The 16,223-nt window shown below is 41.3% G+C and overlaps 3 protein-coding genes across 11 annotated transcripts in view; all 3 read left to right on the top strand.

Annotated features, from left to right (window-relative positions):
- Cadps2 (calcium dependent secretion activator 2) overlaps positions 1-16,223 on the top strand; it is a 520,278-nt gene that overhangs the window by 171,266 nt on the left and 332,789 nt on the right. The window lies entirely within an intron of this gene.
- Rnf148 (ring finger protein 148) lies at positions 867-2,096 on the top strand. The gene has a single exon (XM_021627130.2). The coding sequence runs from the start codon at positions 998-1,000 to the stop codon at positions 1,946-1,948; it is 951 nt and encodes a 316-aa protein (XP_021482805.1). The 5' UTR covers positions 867-997; the 3' UTR covers positions 1,949-2,096.
- Rnf133 (ring finger protein 133) lies at positions 5,493-6,924 on the top strand. The gene is made up of 2 exons (XM_021627133.2): positions 5,493-6,219; positions 6,349-6,924. Exons 1-2 carry the CDS (start codon positions 5,736-5,738, stop codon positions 6,885-6,887), a joined length of 1,023 nt encoding a protein of 340 aa, XP_021482808.1. The 5' UTR covers positions 5,493-5,735; the 3' UTR covers positions 6,888-6,924.

Raw genomic sequence — 16,223 nt, 5'->3', positions numbered from 1 at the left:
TTTGGCAATTTCGGTTTGTTTTACGTGCATCAGACGATCAGTTACCGCCAAGGACGGTCTCCGTTCCATGTTATCATTTTCTCTATACTCGCACTTTCTGCTCATAGTTCATGTAGCTCTTTATATCTGCTTATTTGCTTCAAACCTATTCTCATTGGATAATCATAGGATCATGGGGGTTTTTTTCATACTGTTTTTATACTGTCTCTCTTTCCATACTTAGTATTTGCTTAGCACATAGAAGGTATTTATGTAACAGACTCAATGAACAAAGATGCGCTTGCTTTGGGGAATGTGTCTATATTAGGAAAAAATATGTTTTTCTTTTTTTCTTCTTCATCCCTTATGTTAAATTCTCAGGCTTGGTGTTAGCATTTAATTCCAGAAGAAAGTAGGGGTGATTTACTCTGGCTGTCCACAGAGTGGCCAGCTGGGTGGTGTCGAAGCATGAAGAGAACAGGCGACTGGCCAGAAACATTGATTAATGTGAATGGATAGTTTCTAAAAGACTAAGATATCTTTTAGTATGTCCAAATATAAAGAAAAAACTCAAGTTATATTATTTTTAACATTTATCACAGTGTGCTCAAAGTGATGTTTGTGTGTAAATATAATATAATATAATATAATATAATATAATAGCCTTAATTTCATTCATGTTACTATCTGAACATACATGTATGAATGTATACCTTTGACTTACTGCTTAGTAGTAGCCTTTTGACCAATGGGATTTCAGTATGCATTGAACTAATATAAACTCCTGGATTGGCTTAACTGCGCCTCTGATGTCACAATTTGCCCATTAGGAAGTCATAACTTTCTTGAAATCACATTGAGCTAATAACACCTCTTGAATTTTCATTATAAGAAAGGTAAAGTCCCAAGAGTAAAAATGCTGGAAGGGCGAAGGCATCGTTCACCCCGGCAGACCTTCTTTATTTACGTGCTTTAGTCATCTGCTCTTGACAGCTCAAGTTAGCTCCTTCAACAGCAGATGTTACTTGGTTTTTCATGTCTCTCAGCTCCTGGAGGAATGTACCCACCCGGACTCACGCCTTCAGTTCATAGGTCTGTTTCATCTCGGCTGTGGAGACTTAGCATCTTCCTGCTACTTAGCTTCCCTGACTCCAGAGGAAAAGCGATATGGACGGCTCATCTGAATATAACCTTCCAGGTGGGAAACCGGATCATATCAGAGCTAGGAGAGAGTGGAGTGTTTGGGAATCATTCTCCTCTGGAAAGGGTGTCTGGTGCCGTGGTCCTTCCTGAGGGATGGAATCAGAATGCTTGTAATCCCCTGACGAACTTCAGCAGGCCTGATCAGGCTGACTCCTGGCTGGCCCTCATTGAACGGGGAGGCTGCACTTTCACTCATAAAATCAATGTGGCTGCAGAGAAGGGAGCAAATGGAGTGATCATCTATAACTATCCAGGTACAGGCAACAAGGTCTTTCCCATGTCTCACCAGGGGACAGAGAACATAGTTGCAGTGATGATAGGCAACCTCAAAGGCATGGAGCTTTTGCACTTGATCCAGAAAGGTGTCTACGTGACAATCATCATTGAAGTGGGAAGAATGCATATGCCGTGGCTGAGCCACTATGTTATGTCTCTGTTTACCTTCCTGGCAGCCACAATTGCCTACCTTTTCCTGTACTGTGCCTGGAGACCCCGAGTGCCCAATTCTTCTACGAGGAGGCAAAGACAAATAAAGGCCGATGTGAAGAAAGCCATTGGCCAGCTGCAGCTTCGAGTGCTCCAGGAAGGGGATAAGGAGCTGGACCCAAATGAAGACAGCTGTGTCGTTTGTTTTGATATATACAAAGCCCAAGATGTAATACGTATTTTAACTTGCAAGCATTTTTTCCACCAGACCTGCATTGACCCCTGGCTCTTAGCCCACAGGACATGCCCCATGTGCAAGTGTGACGTTCTGAAACCCTAAGAAGCCCAGAGACCTTTCTGCAGATTAAAATTAGATGGATTCGCTCATTGTATCGTACACACGGAGAAAACCTGACCCTCAGTTCCTCTATTCAGCCACTAAAGGTGAAATTTCTGTGCTTTGAAAATAAAACTTGGTATCATGCCCACGAACTGTTGTCTTCTTAATCAGTTTGTTAGACTTTGTTGTCGTTCTCCAAATGAAGAAGTTGGTCCATGTTAAAAACAATACTCATCCTAATCATCAGAGTACTATGATTAAGGTACTGATGCAATGGGGAATTTCTGGGCTGTTAAGATTTTAACATATTTATTTGGGGGCTTTGTTTTAAAACTTTGTCTAGTTTTTCTTTTCTTTTTTTATTTTTTTTAATTGCTAAAAGTGTATATCTCTTAATAAACTTCACTATAGAATGAGATTTTGATTTAAATTGCCATGGTTTAAATTAATTTTATTAGTACCCAGAAATATTAATAGCCGTGAGTATGGCTCTGGCTTTTGACAACAGAGCAGAGCTAAGCATTTTGTTCAGTTATCATTCCAATACTATATTGGAATTCTCATTTCTTACCTTATTTTTCATGGGTGAATAAACACCCATGTGTTACTGAAAAACTGAAAGCCAAGGATTTGTGGTTTGAGTGAAAATCTCGGGTTTGGGTATTCAATGTAGATGGTGTGTGTTGAATCTGCAGAAGCCTACCCATTATCACTACACCTTTCCCATGGAGCTGTGTTAATGAAGGCAGTAATGGCTTCTATAAAAGAAAATTAACCATTGTGGACTGGAAGTTCCACACTAACATTCTTTCTAAATTTTTGCTACTCTTTTTTGAGCATGTTAATTAATTTTGTTAATTTGACAATTTTGTCCATATATACAGTGTATTGATTAATCTTTCTCCAACACACTTATTTCCTTCTCATTCTATAAATCTCTACCCCTCATCTCTACTAGTCCCTTTTGTGACCTATTCAGCTTAACCGGGGTTGTCTGGGTGACTGCTGGGTAAGAAGCACCCGTTGGAGTTTGGTGCATTCATCAGTGGATTTTCAGCTGAAGGAAAAGGTAGCCCGTCCACTTGAATCCATCAGGAAGAAGTGGTTCTGCAGTGAAGGGGGGGATTCCTGATCCTGTCCTCCAACTGCGCCTTACTCTTGATGTGACCATTCTGGTGCACACCCAGCGCCAATACCCACAACGTCTGTGGGTTCATAAGCCCAGTGGTGTCTTGCCCAGGAGATAGTGTTGTGAAACCTTTCTCTCTGTCTTCCGGATTGTTTCTGCCCTCTCTTCCACATTGTTTCCTAAGCCTTAGCAGGATGAGCAGAAAATGTCTTGAGGATGAACGCTTAGTTTCAACACTCTGCGTAGCCAGGAGGCTCAGTGTTCGCCTTGTTTCCTAAAGAGAGGCTTCTCTGATTGAGACAGTAGTGGATGTGTGTGGATATAAGCAAGCGTTAGATGAGAGCTTGACCCTCTGACCTGGCTAAAACAGCAGTGCAGTATTCAGTTCCTTCCCTAGGGCCTGTGAGCTCCCTAGCTACGAGTCTTCCTCCAGGTTTTTAGTACCAGACACAGCTTTCCTCCACCGTAGTGGGTGTCAAATCCAGCCCAGCTGTTGCTCCTCAGCAGCAGCGCTCCTATTGCAACAGTCCCTACATCTTGCCTGGCAGGTTGGCTTTGCAGCTCACGGGATTCACTGCTGGAGAGGAGCATCGCTGGCCCTTGTCTCCCAGCAGAAAGCTAGCTGCAAGGGAGGGGAGTCTAGCTCAATTCCAGCTTGATTTCTGTGTACATGAATCCAAGGTGTTTGCTGTCTTCAGCAATAAGCCTTTTTATCACCTACTTCTAGCAGGCAACCAAGAGGGAAGGCAAGAACCTATATTGCTTCTGGGGCCTCCCTGACCACCAGCTTATATGCCAATCTTTGTTCTGCAAGTAGTTGCTGTTTCATAAACTACAAAAAGTACCAACTTTCTTAGTCCTGGTGAGTCCAGTGTAAAATGGTTTGCTTTTGAACCCTGCACACGGAGGCCAAAAATGTTTATGTTCAAGGTATAAGTCCTCAGCTTGTTAAGTTTTATTAAAGTAATTTGTCAGCATCATCTTTTTATGACCTGTAACCATTGTTGCTGTCATTGGTTACATTTTTAATCTTACAGGGTTTTTTAATTTTTTTAAATCAAGTTACATTTGAAAACAGGAGGTATGTCTTTTAAATGTATTCCTGTCATCTGTATGTGCTGCTGAACTGTCTAAGTAAAGCTGTCCAAAGACAGGAGACTTAGTTGGACCCTGTACTTTACAGTGGTTATCAGCCCTCCTAATGCCATGTTCCTTCAATATAGTTCATGTTGTGGTGACCCACAGCCATAAATTTGCCTTCACTTCTATTTTGTAACATTATATAATAAAATTAAAATTATATAATCATAATTAATGTTTTTGGAGATAGTTTGCCAAAGGGGTTGCAATTCACAGGTTGAGAATCACTGCTTTTAAAAGATCAAAACCAATAAATGGTTCAGAAATCCTATATCATTTACTTATTTGCATCTTCATTGGAAGCAGGAGAAGACAGGGAACAGGACAGGAGCCTACCACAGAGGGCCTCTAAAAGACTCTACTGACCAAGGTATCAAAGTAGAGGCTGAGACTCATAGCCAAACTTTGGGCAGAGTACAGGGAATCTTATGAAAGAAGGGGGAGAGAGACCTGAAGAGGACAGGAGCTCTACAAGGAGACCAACAGAGCCATAAAAACTGATCCCTGAGGACCCTGAAGAAAAGGATACCTCAACCAAGGACAATGCATGGAGAGGACCTAAAGCCCCGGCTCAGATGTAGCCCATGGCAGCTCAGTCTCCAAGTGAGGTCCCTAGTAAGGGGAGCAGGAACTTCCTCTGGCATGAACTCAGTATCAGGCTCTCTGCCTGGGGGTTGCAGCCTTGCCAGTCCGGAGGAAGCCAGTCTTTATGAGACCTGATAAGCTAAGGTCAAATAGAAGGGGAGGAGGACCTCCCCTATCAGTGGGCTAGGGGAGGGGCATAGGAGTAGGAGAGGGAGGGAGGGTAGATTTGAGGGGAGACAAGAGAGGGGGTCACAGCTGGAATACAAAGTGAATAAATTGTAATTAATGATCATAATAATAAAAAAGAAAAATAAATAAAAATTGACAGTGACCAAGTAGGTAAAGTTAGTGTTACAGATCGCACATTTCTAGTTTATGATTCTTTGTTGATTTCAAACTTAATTTTGTCTGAAATATTGTTTTAGGAGAGTGACAGTTTCACAGTATTCTCATGTTTGCTGTGAGATTTTTTAGAAAGAATCGAGTACAGAAATGTTTCTTTCCTTGTTTTAGTTTTCCGTGCTAACTACAACGTTGTACATGGCTCCATGATTGGACCGTTTTATAAGCACACCCGAACTACTCATAACCACATTGGAAACATTTGAGCCAGTACAGTTGCAGCACACTCTGAGCTCTCACCTCATTGGCTGCTCAGCCTTTTATGTCACAATCACCTCATGCAACAGGAAGCAGTAGCTAAAGTTACAGTGAGGTGAGACAGGGCTTCTTTACTATCTAAAGTTTTTCTCTCTAATAGAACATCTGACACTCAAGACACCTTTAGGACTCTCTTGCTGAAACATGTTGGAAGACTGCAGATCTTGTTTTCACCCGGAAGATATTCTTTCCTTTCTCATTTTGAATTGATTGTCAACAGATGTGGCAGCTGGGCCCCTTGGTTGGGTTGGCTCCTAAAGTCATACGTGAAAGATGGAGATGAATCTTCTTCAGACTGGCGCTCGGCAGAACAAAGCTGCATCTTTCTGGCTGCTGAAGTTCGGTTTCATCTGGCTCATTAGTCAGAACTGTTGTACAGCAAGTGCAGTTTGGACTGCCTACATGAACATATCGTTTCATGTCGGGAACCGCATGCTGTCAGAGCTTGGGGAGACCGGGGTCTTTGGAAGAAGCTCCATTTTGAAGAGAGTAGCAGGAGTTGTTGTGCCACCAGAGGGAAAAACTCAAAATGCTTGTGATCCCAATACCAGTTTCATCCTGCCAGTTAACCAGGAGCCATGGATTGCACTCATTGAACGGGGAGGTTGTGCTTTCACACAGAAAATTAAGGTGGCATCTGAGAACGGAGCCAGGGGAGTGATAATCTATAACTTTCCAGGTACCGGCAACCAGGTTTTCCCCATGTCTCACCAGGCATTTGAAGACACTGTCGTAGTTATGATCGGTAACCTAAAGGGCATGGAAATTTTACATTTAATTCGGAAGGGAGTTCATGTTACAGTCATGGTTGAGGTAGGGAGAAAACATATCATCTGGCTGAATCACTATTTTGTCTCCTTTATGATTGTCACAACTGCTACGTTAGCATATTTCACCTTTTACCATATCCGGAGACTTTGGGTCGCAAGAATTGAGAACAGGAGGTGGAAACGATTAACAAGAGAGATCAAAAAAGCTTTTGGCCAGCTGCAGGTGCGAGTGTTGAAAGAGGGCGACGAGGAAGTAAATCCAAATGCAGATAGCTGCGTCATCTGCTTTGAACCCTATAAACCTAATGATATAGTTCGTATTCTCACTTGCAATCATTTTTTCCACAAGAATTGCATTGACCCCTGGATTCTAGCCCATGGCACATGCCCCATGTGCAAATGTGACGTTCTGAAAGCTTTGGGGATTCACATGGATGTTGAGGATGGAATAGACTCTCTTCAAGTTCTGATGTCAAATGAGCTGCCCGGAACCTTTTCACCCATGGAAGGAGAGACGAGTAACGAAGTTCCTCTCCCGAGAGCTTCAGGCAAAGTGACCCACATCCTGGAGCACCCCACTTCTGCGAACGCTGGTAGCCAGGCTCCTGCAGCAGAGGAAACCAATCACCCTTCGCTCGGACAGCGTGACCTTTGAGCAAGTGGATTAAACATGTTTGTTAAATCAGGTCCTCAAGCTGGCCAGCAGTGTGTTTAAAGTGTGATTCTTTGTGTGTGTGTGTGTGTGTGTGTGTGTGTGTGTGTGTGTGTCTGAGTGTGTGATTTCCTGTCACTCTGCTAACTTTCCAAATTCACTTGGCATGCTGCAAATACAGGGGGAAGAAAACCTGGCAGGATTTTGAGGCAAGAATTCTGACTTCTGCTAATTTTAAGATTTTGTGAATGAATTATTCTCAGGAGTGTGCCTGTGTTTGTTTCTAGTTAGCCTGTGTTAAAAGTGGAATCAAACTCCCCCCACCCCCAAATTGGGTTGGTGTGTTTTTAACCTGGCTTTACTTTAGTTAAAAAAAAATTATATATTTTGCATTTTTCTTATAAGAAGCCTCTTTCATCTTTTAGCAATAGTGAAAATTCATTATACAATATTATAGTAACTCTGATGTCATTATGTTGCAGTGTTTTGTTTTTGTTCTTTGAAATGAAAATTTGTTATACAGAATATTTTTTTTAAAAATATCCTTGGTCAAGAATACTATTCAAGCAGTTAGTAGGTAATAGCTATCTGCATAGCAAGAAAAGCTTTATAAATAAAGTAGTGATAGTCTTCAAGAAAACAGTAAATATTTCAGGGCCCGATATGACTTAGCATGAGTACTATATGATCATATCTGTTGAAGAAGTTATATAGAATTTCTGTGGTGCTTTGTCCTATCACATTTAATGTACAGATGTTCTAATCCACACATCCACCCCCCAGTTAGTTTTTGTTTTTTTTTTTGGTCTTGAAGGGACGTGTTTAAATCATGCCAGGTCATTTGGAGAAAGTAGTAGTGTGGAATGTTCCGACACATTGTGCTCATGTTGATTGTGCTCCCGTATTCAGTCTTGCACTCAGGGGGTGGGGATGACTAATTAAGCTCAAGAACATGAAAGCGCAGGTACTTTCATAACGTATTATATTTTGCTCGGATAAAATAAGTGATTTATTCCCATTGTAAGAAAAAAAAAATAGAAAACAGATTCTGAAAATTTACTTCCAAAATCACATTGAGAAAAGAACACTAATATTTTTAGTCTAGAATTCATTATAATTTATTTTCTCACAGTAGTTTAGCATAATTTCCATGAGCCTTTGAACTCTCTCGGGGAAACACTGGATTTTTGAGTTATGGGACAGTGCTAGAGAAATGAATAAGTATGAATTCTGTGAGTTTTTCCATGCAAGAAGGTCAGCACTTTGCTGCAGAGTAACCCAAGGGAGAGTGTTAAAGGAGGAAGGGCATCCATGCAGGGCCCGCATAGCCAAAATACAGCAAAACTTGGGCAGATGCCAAGGTGAGGCCACATCTTCCTGTTGCATACAGGCCTCTGTGTTCTGGGCCCTGGGAAAGTTTGACTGTTAATTGCATATACTGGCAGGTTTACTGAAGGATTTAGCAGGAACTGAATTTTCAGTGTTTTCTTGGGACTGAAGTTATTCCATATAGTACCTAGCGTCATATTAGATAAAGAAGGACTCAGAAGACTGACTCTACAGGAACTCTTCTTGGATGGTTGAATCCTGAACAGACAGGCTGATATCTGTAGACTCCATGTTGGACACTGGGATCTGGGACTCTGACTGGCGCCAGTGATTTTCATTTAAGCTGTGGAGATGATGAGGTTGGGGCTCTGGCTGTACCAGAGTACTTGCAGCCACGAGGCCTTGGGTTCCATTTCCAACACCACAAAGACCACTGCCAAAAACAAGTGACATCTAGAAATCTTTCTGTGGTATTTTCTGAAGCCAAAGCCCTAGGATCGCTGCAGCTCTTCACATATTTATATGAGGTCCTCGTTCACAATAGCTATAGTAAACGAGGTACTCATTCATCCTTCCCTCTCAGAACGTGTTCTCTTTTTGCCCCTCTGTGTCCTCTTGCTTTCTCTTCTCCTCTTTTTTTTCCCTCTTTTTGTCCATCGTTGTCAAACTTAGGCTTGACTTCATTCCCATGTTTAAGAAACCACTGTTTCACTTAGTAAAAGAAACTTTTGCTAGTATGGAGAGATAACATTAAACAGTATATGGCGTGTGGTTCAAGAATTTTGTGTGAATTTTTTTTAAAGCTGGATATAGTTTGTATTGGAGGTAGGAAAGGAGGGTCAGGTCTGTGAACTTGGAAACTGTGGGCATGTGGTCGTCTCTGTACCTGACGGTGAGACTGGGAGCTGGGCAGAGCCACTGTCATCTTCAGCACAGAACAGCAGCTTTAGTCTGCCCTTCTAAGCACCTGTTGTAAACAAATCCATAGGGCACTTTTACTCCAGGCTTATTCTATTTTGGATTTAGTGACCAGGACCTGGAGTCAGTGCTTCTCTGTTAGCCATTTATTACAATGTTAGATATTTGTTGTAGTCAAATTTTTACCTGCAGTATAGGCAGTGCCATTTTGTCTTGGACCTAGTAATGCTTATATATGTTGCTTGATGATGTGGTACTGGAATTTATAATATTTTGCCACAATGCCAATAGCATAATCAGATTTTCTTTAGATTTTTCCATCTTATATGTATATATAAGTCTTTGGAATTCTTCAGTAGTCAGTGCTTGTTTTCCTGCCCCCCCCCCCCACATTCTGTAATCAGTAGGCTGTTGATTTTTTTTAAATAAAATTGTAATTGTTTTTCCCATCATTAGTGGGACAAATTGTTCAATGATTTTCTACAAGAAACATTTCTAATACATTTTTCCTGTGATTACATGACTGAATAGTACTCATTAAACATAAACCAAAGTGATAAACATCTTTTCATCTTGTTGTAGAATGGTTGTAATGATTCTAAAAATAAATGCAGGTCAACATCTGTTTGAAAAAGTGTGAGCCCTTTCTTTGTAGGGCTCAGTGACCCAGAGAGCCAGCTGGCCTGGTGGGCACATTGTATTCTTAAAGTGGTCATTTCCCAGACATCTGGTTATTGAATCAGCAAACAAGAATCCAGATGAAGAATCTCAGAGTCGGGGGAACCCTGAAAGGCAAAGCAAAGCCTTTCCATGTTGTTTCTGAGAATCCATCATTAGAATGGAGATTCCATCCTTCTATTTCATTGTTCAGCAATAAGCACCTCCTGGATTTTTTTTTTAACGCATGCTGCTTCTGTAATTACTGTGGTTTTCAATGTTAAGGTCTTACTGTTGAGAAATTATTACATCTGCTACCATAGGACTATCTTAAAACATACCTGGTTTTCAACAAAACGAGATTTTATTTGGGGCATGGGGAGGGGTTTACATAATGCATATGATCTGCCAACCCAGAATTGTTAGGGTTGTTCCTCCAAAGTTCCTGTGCAGACATCCCGTTTTCGCAGGTACACCCCACTCCTAACACCTCTCTCCCCAGATGAGCCTCTTTGACAGGCCAAGAGCGGACTGTGTGCGCGATCAGCTTAAGTACGCCATTGCTGATCCCTAAGGATCCTCTGGTTTTAGAAACTTCTGCACTCGTGTGATTTCATCTCCCTCTCAGCCATTTCTTGCTCTGTGTGATTGCTGTGCGCAGTGTGGTTTGTATATGCGTGGTGTGTGCGTGCGGTATGAGTGTGTTGTGTGTGTGATATCTCAGGGAAGGGGGTTTTCAAGGAGAGGGGGCTGCATATGTATGCACCTGCATAGTTAATATCAGGCGCCTTTGTCAGTTGTTTTCCATTTTACTTTGAGACAAGGTCTCTCACTGAACCCAGAGCTCATTGATTTGGCTAGACTGGTCAGCCGTCAAGCCTCCCAGCTGGAATTATAGGGGTACACTATGGTTCAGACTTTTTGTTTGTTTGTTTTTCCTTAACATGGGTTCTGGGGATTAAATGTCAGTCCCTGTGTTTGTATGATCACTAGTTTACTGACTGAGCCATCTCTCCAGCTCCCATCAATATTGCTTTGCTACATCCTGAACCCTGTTGTCTTCGAAAGCTTACCAACTTAGAACACCACTCTCAGAATTTCCTCTTGGAATCAGCTTAACCTGCTGTCCCCACCTCTCCAGCAGGCTTGCTGCTGTCATTCTAACAAGGATCTCCCTAGGCCACCCTGATTCCTGTTCTTTCTCAGCATGATACAGAATCAGATTTCAAGGTTGTTTTACCATCCACATGCCACTGTGAGTTTCCCCTTTTTCATAGTATCATTTGCTCTTCATCACCCAAAGTGGCTGCTATTAATGCTCCTGCTCCACACCAGCCACCTACAGAGTTGTTGGCAGTCTTACCTTTGACAAGGTCTTTGTTCCTATTGAACATGAATAACCTTTGAACCCCCTTCTCCATTTTTGGTTGAACAGTATTTCTAAGCCTAGGCTGCATATCCAAAATGGAGAAGAGTTAAAGGCTCAGTGCCCCTATTGCACTTGCATTTCTCAGCTGAGATGGCCCAGTCTTTGTAAAGTTGTTTGGGGTCTTCCAGCTGTACACTAGATTGGGAACTAGGCATAGGGTTGGGGCAAAGAGCCTTGTCTATTTAATTTCATTTATGATGACTTGATTTCACTTTATGGAAGTATTTATGTAGAAATCAAAATATCTATTTAAAAAGAGTTAAGCTTCATGGAGAAGGATTGAAACAGGCTTCTGGATATTAGAGATGGTTTCACCAGGAGAAACAAAGAATGCCTCCTAAAAATAATATTTGAGGTAGAAGTACTTCTGGGTTTGAAAAACTAATTCTTAGTACCAGCAAGATGGTGCAGTAGTTAAAGGCTTGACAGCCTGAGTTTTATCTCTGGGCCCACGTAGTGAAAAGAGAACCTATTTTACAAAGGTGCCCTGTAGTTTATATGTGTACACAAACACACACAGACACAGACATACACACACACACACACACACACACAGAGAGAGAGAGAGAGAGAGAGAGAGAGAGAGAGAGAGAGAGAGAGAGAGAATGAGATAAAGAGAGAATGTAATAAATAACTTTATTCTATGGGAAGGAACTGTTGGAACAAGTGTTTCATAAGGAAGATTGAATGTCCAATACAATTTTGAATGAGACAGGAAATTCAAGAAGAAACAACGTATGAAAGTGTGGGCTAAGGCAATAATAGGTAGATGGGTGAGTTGTCTCAACATATACAAATTTTTCCATATTCCTTTTTGATGTCCAAGGTAACACTGATTTCAAAGCTTCTCCTGTTATTGTCATTCTCCATTTATCTACAATGTAGCAAATACACTATGGATAAAGAGGCTGAGATGAGATGGGGCAGGAGTAGTTGAAGAACAGTGAAGAATCAGGTTTGACCTCCCTTTTTTTGGTGTGTTTCTAGGTTATAACAATAATATTCACCAAAATGGAAGACAACAAGTGTATTTTGTGTGTGTATGTGTATGTATGTTTGTATATGTGTGTGTGTGTGCATGTATTTTTTTTTGTATATGTATGTACAAACTACACGAATGCCAAATTGAGGACGTACTGGAACTTCTAGGTGATAAGAGCTGGACATGTAACCTAATGGAATCAGATAATTAAAAGGAAATAGTCACTGTTCTTACTCCTATTCTGCCAATAGCTTGAGACTTCAGTTTTTAAGTAAGAGAGAAATTATTAGCATGATCACAATTCTGAAAGCTTAAAGGATAGGACTATGGAAGAAAACCCCAGCTAAAGATACTGGTAGTGCTGACCAAAAGGTTGTTAGCTCTCTTGTGTGAAAAGCAGTTATTTACTTAAGGGAGTTTGAAGTGGGGTGCCTTTCTCAATGAAGTTTGAAAGGGTAACAATTTTCATAATTCCCTTGCTGTTTGATATGAGTTGTTTTAGGTTCAGGCATAAAACACAGATCTTTCCAAAAAGAATATATGCCATCTCTATTAATTTACTTGAATTTATTTTCTTTCCCCAGAGAACACCTCAGAGCCATGATGATTCTCCCTTAGGGCAATGACAGTTGGCATCAGCTACACTCTGTCTTAGGTTTCACTTAGGTAAACTTGCAGTCAGAAACCCTGAGGATCCATTGTATGCTTTCAGTGAGTCCCCCACTGACACTGGTGCACATTTGAGTTTAAGAAAATCTGTACACCTAAAGAAGCTAAACAAGAAGGAGGACCGGTGTAAGATGATCAATCCTCACTTAGAAAGATAAATGAGATGGACATTGGAAGTAGGAGAAAACAAGAAACAGGTCAGGAACCTACCATGCAGGGCTTCTGAAAGACTCTACCTAACAGTGTATCAGAGCAGATGCTGAGACTCATAATCAAACATTTGGCAGAGTGCAGGGAATCATATGAAAGAAGGGGGAGTTAGTAAGACCTGGAGAAGACAGGAGCTCCACAAGGACCAAATATATCTGGGCACAGGGTTCTTTTCTGAGACTGATTCTCCTACCAGAGATCCATGAATGGATATAACCTAGAACCCCTGCTCAGACATAGCCCATGGCAGCTCAGTATCCAAGTGGGTACCCTAGTAAGGAGAACAGGACTTGACATGAACTCAGTGGCTGGCTCTTCAACCTACTGCCCTCACCTCCGAGGGAGGAGGAGCCTTACTAGGCCACAGAGGAGGATATTGCAGCCAGTCTTGATGAGACCTGATAAGGTAGGGTCAGATGGAAGGAGAGGAGGACCTCCCCTATTAGTGTATTTAGAGAGCAGGGAGGAGATGATGGAGGGAGGGTGGGATTGGGAGGGAATGAGAAGGGGGCTATAGCTGGGATACAAAGTAAATGAACCATAATTAATATAAAAACTAAAAATATAAAAAAATATAAAAAAGAAAGAATCTTATCTAATCAGAGGACCCGTTCCTTGTAGCTAGAGTGCATCACACACTTGTAATCAGAACTAAGTGAGAGTAACTATGAATATTAAAGCATCTGCTATTAGCACGCTAGGTTTTTAGATAAACTTAAGCACATTTCAAGTGAGCAATTGGTCTGATTCATGCATGTAAATGTTTCTCCCAGCTCACGTTGCTGGCTCCTTTATTTGCCACTGCCGTCATAACTGCTGAGGAAGTTGTGAGAAAAATTCATGGATTTTAGGAAGATTGGAACTTCCAAATCAGAAAAAAAATGACAGAAAATAACTGAAAAACAAAATTGGTGCATGAAACACATAACTGTGTGGCTCCCACTAGAAGAGAAAAGTTTGGCCTTAAGATTACCAGTGCGGTTGGGAGGGGGTGCCTCTATCAGATGGCCTGTGGGCATTATGAGTAGTGCGTTTTCTTAAATGAGTGTTTTGTCTGCGTGTATGTCTATGCACCAGTGTTTGTATGGTGCCCACGGAGGCCAGAAGAGGCCATCAGATGATCTGGGACTTGAATTACAGAGGTTATAAGGTATCATACAGGTGTCAGGAATCAAACCCCCTTCCACTGGAAGAACAGCCAGTGCTCCTAACTGCTGAGCCTGTTTATTTATTTATTTTTTTTTTGATTGAGGACGGAGGACCTACCTAGCCTACGGTGGGTGGCATCAGCTTTGAGCTGGTGGTCCTGGATTAGAATGCCAGCAGCTAAGTCTATGCCCACAATACTCGCAACACATTTGATCTTACCTGATCTGGATAGCTAAACAGGTTTGGCTTGGCTAGTACTTGGATGGGCTAAAGCTGGCTGAACATGAGCCATGGGAATAAGCCAGTAAACAGTATTCATCCATGATTCCTGCCTCTACTCCTCCTTGACTCCATGCCATAATGGCTTTCGAAGATGGTTTGTGACCTGGACAATCTAAGCCAAATAAACCCATTCCTCCCCAAATTGCTTTTGGTCACTGTTTATCACAGCAACAGAAAGCAAACTAGAACAGACCTGAAAGGAACAAATGATTCCATTCACACAAAACCCGTTGTCTGCTATGAAGAGCCAGGAGGGTGGGCAGATGCTGTAGTGCCCTGAGGGACACCTGAGGCATATTTAACCTGGAAGCCAGCGGAGGGTGTTAGTCACCCTTAAACACTTGTAGGGTGTCCTGGGGACAAATTTACAGTTTGTTACTACAGAGGTCAGAACCAGTTGAAAAAAATGTCAGCTATAGAGAGAGTGTTGCCACCTGGAAACAGGAAATTTTGAGAAGTTAGTTCTGACCACTGATTATTCATCATGCAAAGTTTGACTTTCTCTGAGGAGCTTGATAAATGTTGGTGTTATCACCATGGTGGTGGTCGTGCTGCTGGTGCTGCTGGTGCTGCTGGTGGTGGTGAGGGAATTTACAACTTCTGGGTCCCTCACAGTTTTGAGAATCAGTTTCTAAGATTAAAAAAAAAAAAACAATAATATTGTTTTCCATACAGAGTTGCCATCTGGTGGAAAAATAAATAACTACATATTACAAACTGGAAGAGCCATTCAGCAGCAAGTTTGGAGTTCATTTCTCTTGAGCTTGAAGAACTGTTTGCTTTTAAGATTGATTTACTTTACTGAACTTTTTTTTTTTCATTTTGAATTTTGGAACTTCATTCCTCAGCGGAAGATCCTTGGGTTATAAAGTGTAAATAACTTGCCATCTTCACAGTTCATGCCTTCTAAACCTAGGATCGGAGAGGCTAGTAACATGCTCTCTGGTGTCCTGGTAATATTGTGGAAAATAAAATTTGGCTTTTGGAAGCTTATAGAATATCTTCTCCAGCTTCTCTGTCAACATTGGCACAACATCTTCTCAAAGAGTTTCTTGAGACATTGACTCTCAAGCAAAAGGCCAGCATTTATTGGCTTTCCAATACAGTGTGTAATATATTATGATACAAAACCATGTGTTTGTCTTTAATAAAAAGTTGAGCTAATGTTGGTAAGGGTAAAATAATAAGTAGAGCGAGGTGTTATTTACAGTATCTAGATTGTTGGTAGCTAAAAACAACTTTACTCACTTTTCTGTATATTAAAAGATCTTTATAATAAGGTATCGGTGGAATTCGTATATTATGGTGATCTTGTATCACATGTGAAGTTTCTAGAGTATCGGCTTATGGAGGCACAAGTGACTGTGTGGACCACAGATCAGATTTTGAGCATCACCTAGTGTGAGAATGTCACTGAACCTACATATGTGTATTGCTTCCCTGGATTCAAGCAACTATGGACTGAAAATACTGGGGAGGGGGGCTCACTTTTTGGATCTTCAAGAAGTTCTTTTCTCAAGTTATCTTTCTTTTTATAATTTATTTTCATTTTATATGCATTGGTGCTTTCTCTGCATGTATGTCTGTGTTGAGGACCTGGACCTGGAGCTGCAGACACCCTTGACTGCCATGTAGATGCTGGGGCTTGAACCTGGGTCGTCTGGAAGAGCAGACAGTGATCTTAACCATTGAGCCGTTTCTCTTATCAGTCTAT

The sequence above is a fragment of the Meriones unguiculatus genome, chromosome 21 (assembly GCF_030254825.1).
Source record: "Meriones unguiculatus strain TT.TT164.6M chromosome 21, Bangor_MerUng_6.1, whole genome shotgun sequence".
NCBI lineage: Eukaryota > Metazoa > Chordata > Mammalia > Rodentia > Muridae > Meriones > Meriones unguiculatus.
The sequence above is the reverse complement of the archived record's forward strand: the minus strand, read 5'-3'. Positions and strand labels throughout refer to the sequence as shown.

Coding starts and splice junctions, on each gene's coding strand:
- Rnf148 (XM_021627130.2), top strand. CDS start 998: ATGTTACTTGGTTTTTCATGTCTCTCAGCTCCTGGAGGAATGTACCCA.
- Rnf133 (XM_021627133.2), top strand. CDS start 5,736: ATGGAGATGAATCTTCTTCAGACTGGCGCTCGGCAGAACAAAGCTGCA. Junction 6,220..6,348: donor TATGATCGGTAACCTAAAGG/GCATGGAAATTT, acceptor CTGCTACGTTAG/CATATTTCACCTTTTACCAT.